We start from the raw sequence: 4,809 nt of genomic DNA on the forward strand, positions 1-4,809 counted from the left end.
GGTAATGGGGACTTCCCCCTGTTCCCATATAATCTCTAGGAGAGAGGAGGACGGCTGGTCAGCAAGGACTGCCTCGTCCTAGTTGTAGAGGTGGGCCACCTCTGGACGCTGAGGGACCTGCTGTGTAGTCAGGACACCTTCATCGGTATTTTGGTTCAGTAAGGAATGGTAGTGATCTTTCCAGGGCTGAAGGATGCCAACTTGGTCATTAATAACCAAACGTGTGTTGTCCACCCAGGGTAGTTAACTGTAGGGGTTTATCCCATAACCTTTCACTAAAGAGTGTGACCATGGGACAGTGGTTGATACACACACACACACACACACACCATAGGTTCATGAACGGATAGCCCATAAGGCCAGATAGACGTATGAAGCTGTAGTCAACAACTACCACACGCTGTGTTAATGATCTATATGACCCAGGGTCAAGAAATAGCCAAGGAAGACCGAACAACTTGCCACCTGTACCGACTAACAGAACACGACAGATCACAATCCACCAATTATTAAATATCCAGATTCTCGGTTACTGGTGAATAAAGGAGGAGGGGGAGAAGAGGATGAAGGTGGAGGAGGAGGGGTTAGTGGAGGAGGAGCAGAAGGAGAGAATAGAGAAGGAGGTTGAAGGACTAGGAAAGGAGGAGGGGTTGTGAATTAGGAGGGATAGTGAAGAGGAGAAGGAAGGAGTAGTGGAGGATGATGATGAGGAGGAAGAGGAAGAGGTGTGAGGTCATAATGAATAATAGACCCTCCCCCCACACACACACACTACTAGCTGTGGTCAACCTCCTCAAGCCCAGGTAAGTTTACAGGTAAAGTGAAACAACAAACAACAGGAGAGTCGAGCGAAGGTGGTGTGGGGTGTGAGTTGATTGAATGATGGAATGAAAGAGAAAAGTAAAAGAAAGATAAAATGGAAAACAGAGAAATAAAATAAGATTGAGCTCCTTCCCACAACACCGCCAGAATATTTGTGAATGATCCTTTTCCAATAATTCTCCTGCTTGGGTCCTGAATAACAGTAATACAACACCTCCTTCAGTACTGGTGACCTTCGGCAGGGATAACCTCCGTCAGAGTATCAAGAGGTGGGAGCCCTGAGCTATAAATAAGGGCCCCTTCACTCTCCCACCGTCAGTCTGCTGCTCACTACCGTAGAGGAAACAACTCCCGAGGTGAACTATAAACTATTCTTCTTCTCTTAATTAACAGACTGTTGATAGGATCTATAACTCTGAATGAAACGTAACTTATTTATATATAAAAAAGTTAGAAATGTCTGTTTTATAAATCAAATTATTTGTAGGATAAGGAATTATATCCACTGTCCATAGTCAATATAAGTCCATCACTTTGTATCACATTAAAGGATCGATAAAACTTTATCACATAACGTTATCGTATCTATAAAAATATGACTCCTAAGAATACAAGAAAATTAATCTTTATACACCATTGATAAATCTGTAACGCAGTTCTACTCTGCTTCCAGATGACGTCTTCCAGTGTAGTGGTGGTGGTGGTGGTGTTGGCTGTGGTGGCGGCGGTGGTGGCTGAGCCCAGCTACCCTAAACCACAACCCTGCTACCCCAAGACCCAGTACGTCACCCACTACCAGACGCAGTACCAACAGGTAGGTACTGGGACAGGTAAGAAATTACTGTAACCAAACAGAAAGTGCAGCTCAGATACAGAGAAAAATACAACCAATTTGTCAAGTTAAGATATATGGACTAAAGATTTGATTACCTGTTCTTATAAAACTAATTAACTTTGACCTCACTACAGGTGCCAGTGTACACAACTGTCTACAAACAGCAGATCGTCCCCACCACCCTCTACAAAACCCAGTACCAAACTCAATACCAGACCAAGTACCAGACCCAATATGTTCCTAAATACGTCACCCAGACCGTCTACAAGACCGAGGTCCAGTATGTAACTCAGGTCAAGACCCAATACCAGACCCAATACCAAACACAGTACGTCACCAAGACAGCATACGTCCCTCAGTACATTACTGAGACCCAATACCAGACCCATTATGTGACCCAGACCCAGTACCAGACCGTGTACAAGACCCAGTACACGCCCAAGTACGTTACCACGACCCAAGTACAGTACCAGACCCAGTACCAGACCAAAGTGGTCCCTCAGTACGTGACGGTCACCCAAACCCAGCAGACCTACAAGACCGTCTGTCCCAAGCCTTCTTATGGTCACTGAAGATGAAGACAACAACAACTGATCGGGAGATGCCTCGACAGCAGCTCATGTTTTGTTTATGTTTTGTTAAGTCATGTTACATGTTCCTCCCCTTCCTATAGCACAACGACGCGTCAAAGGTTTAAATTCCACAATATTATATGTTTAAAGTCTCTTATATGTAAAGTGGTTATTTTAAAGGATTGGAAGGTGATTAATGATGGGTGTGACATTATTTTGGCAGCTGAAATGGCTTAAAGGAGTTTAGGAAATAAGTCATGAAATAAATCAATAAGCAGATCCTTGGTTTACCTTACCTACTTGATTAAGATTGTTCCTATTATTATGTCATAGACGGTCAGCCAACACTTGATAAAAGTTAAAGTCAAAGGTGGTCAAGCAAGCTCGTTGTTGTACTCTTGCTTCTACAATTATGAAACGATCTAATACAATTTCAAGAGGATTGACCTAAGTTCTGTTGACACCAGTAAATTATTCTTATTACAAATAACTTTCTTTATTCAACGACCACTCTAGCGACTCTCTTACTACAGTGATCACCTCATTTTAACGGCCACCCTTTCACAACGACCACCCTAATTCAACAATGTTGGTATCCGCCGACGCCTTTGTCTTCCCCTGGAGTGGTTATGTGTTGAAAGGTCCCTCCATCCTGTATTGGCTGTCCTCCAACCGGCTAGATTGACACTGGCGCGGGTAAGGAAGGCGGGCAAGGAGATGGACGAAAGTTGACGCCACTACACATCCTTGTTTTAAATCGGTTGGATGGGGAGGAATCCGACTGGGTGCCATTATGCAGGACACTGCCGCTCATGCCAACATGGAGTCGCCTCACAATAACGATAGATTTCGTTGGACAACCAAAACGACTGAGGGTCCACCGGAGGACTTCCCTGCTGACCGAATCAAAGGCCTCAATAAGGTCAATAAAGGTCATGTACAGGTCACAGCGCTCTTCTCTGCACTTTTCCTGTATCTGGAGAGCAGCAAAGATTATATATAGTGCCGAAGGGAAGTTTTTCTCCTCTTGAAGGAATCTGTTGAGGAGGACTCGGGTGAGTCGTATATATATTAACGATGGTGACTTTTTGGGTAATGGGGACTTCCCCCTGTTCCCATATAATCTCTAGGAGAGAGTGAGGACGGCTGGTCAGCAAGGACTGCCTCGTCCTAGTTGTAGAGGTGGGCCACCTCTGGACGCTGAGGACCTGCTGTGGTCGGACACCTTCATCGGTATTTTGGTTCAGTAGGAATGGTAGTGATCTTTCAGGGCTGAAGGATGCCAACTTGGTCATTAATAACCAAACGTGTGTTGTCCACCCAGGGTAGTTAACTGGAGGGTTTTATCCCATAACCTTTCACTGAAAGAGTGTGACCATGGGACAGTGGTTGATACACACACACACACAATCATAGGTTCATGAACGGATAGCCCATAAGGCCAGATAGACGTATGAAGCTGTAGTCAACAACTACCACACGCTGTGTTAATGATCTATATGACCCAGGTCAAGAAATAGCCAAGGAAGACCGAACAACTTGCCACCTGTACCGACTAACAGAACACGACAGATCACAATCCACCAATTATTAAATATCCAGATTCTCGGTTACTGGTGAATAAAGGAGGAGGGGGAGAAGAGGATGAAGGTGGAGGAGGAGTGGATAGTGGAGGAGGAGCAGAAGGAGAGAATAGAGAAGGAGGTTGAAGGACTAGGAAAGGAGGAGGGGGTTGTGAATTAGGAGGGGATAGTGGAGGAAGAGGAGAAGGAAGGAGTAGTGGAGGATGATGATGAGGAGGAAGAGGAAGAGGTGTGAGGTCATAATTAAGAATAATAGACCCTCCCCCCACACACACACTACTAGCTGTGGTCAACCTCCTCAAGCCCAGGTAAGTTTACAGGTAAAGTGAAACAACAAACAACAGGAGAGTCGAGCGAAGGTCGTGTGGGTGTGAGTTGACTGGAATGATGGAATGAAAGAGAAAAGTAAAAGAAAGATAAAATGGAAAACAGAGAGAAATATAATAAGATTGAGCTCCTTCCCAACACCGCCAGAATATTTGTGAATGATCCTTTTTCCAATAATTCTCCCGCTCTTGGGTCCTGAATAACAGTAATACAACACCTCCTTCAGTACTGGTGACCTTCGGCAGCGTGATAACCCTCCGTCAGAGTATCAAGAGGTGGGAGCCCTGAGCTATAAATAAGGGCCCCTTCACTCTCCCAGCGTCAGTCTGCTGCTCACTACCGTAGAGGAAACAACTCCCGAGGTGAACTATAAACTATTCTTCTTCTCTTAATTAACAGACTGTTGATAGGATCTATAACTCTGAATGAAACGTAACTTATTTATATATAAAAAGTTAGAAATGTCTTTTTATAAATCAAATTATTTGTAGGATAAGGAATTATATCCACTGTCCATAGTCAATATAAGTCCATCACTTTGTATCACATTAAAGGATCGATAAAACTTTATCACATAACGTTATCGTATCTATAAAAATATGACTCCTAAGAATACAAGAAAATTAATCTTTATATTGATAAATCTGTAACGCAGTTCTACTCTGCTTCC

The 4,809-nt window shown here is 43.9% G+C and overlaps 1 protein-coding gene across 1 annotated transcript; it reads left to right on the forward strand.

Moving 5' to 3' along the window:
- The first annotated feature begins 1,100 nt into the window (after positions 1-1,100).
- LOC121874068 lies at positions 1,101-2,508 on the forward strand. The gene is made up of 3 exons (XM_042377955.1): positions 1,101-1,178; positions 1,496-1,636; positions 1,792-2,508. Exons 2-3 carry the CDS (start codon positions 1,496-1,498, stop codon positions 2,227-2,229), a joined length of 579 nt encoding a protein of 192 aa, XP_042233889.1. The 5' UTR covers positions 1,101-1,178; the 3' UTR covers positions 2,230-2,508.
- The last annotated feature ends 2,301 nt before the right edge of the window (positions 2,509-4,809 follow it).

Source organism: Homarus americanus, unplaced genomic scaffold, assembly GCF_018991925.1.
Source record: "Homarus americanus isolate GMGI-L3 unplaced genomic scaffold, GMGI_Hamer_2.0 scaffold35332, whole genome shotgun sequence".
Taxonomy (NCBI): domain Eukaryota; kingdom Metazoa; phylum Arthropoda; class Malacostraca; order Decapoda; family Nephropidae; genus Homarus; species Homarus americanus.

Excerpts from the sequence above, each read along its gene's own strand:
- LOC121874068 (XM_042377955.1), top strand. The coding sequence starts at position 1,496 with ATGACGTCTTCCAGTGTAGTGGTGGTGGTGGTGGTGTTGGCTGTGGTG. Across the intron at positions 1,637-1,791 it reads ACCAGACGCAGTACCAACAG|GTGCCAGTGTACACAACTGT; the intron begins GTAGGTACTGGG and ends ACCTCACTACAG.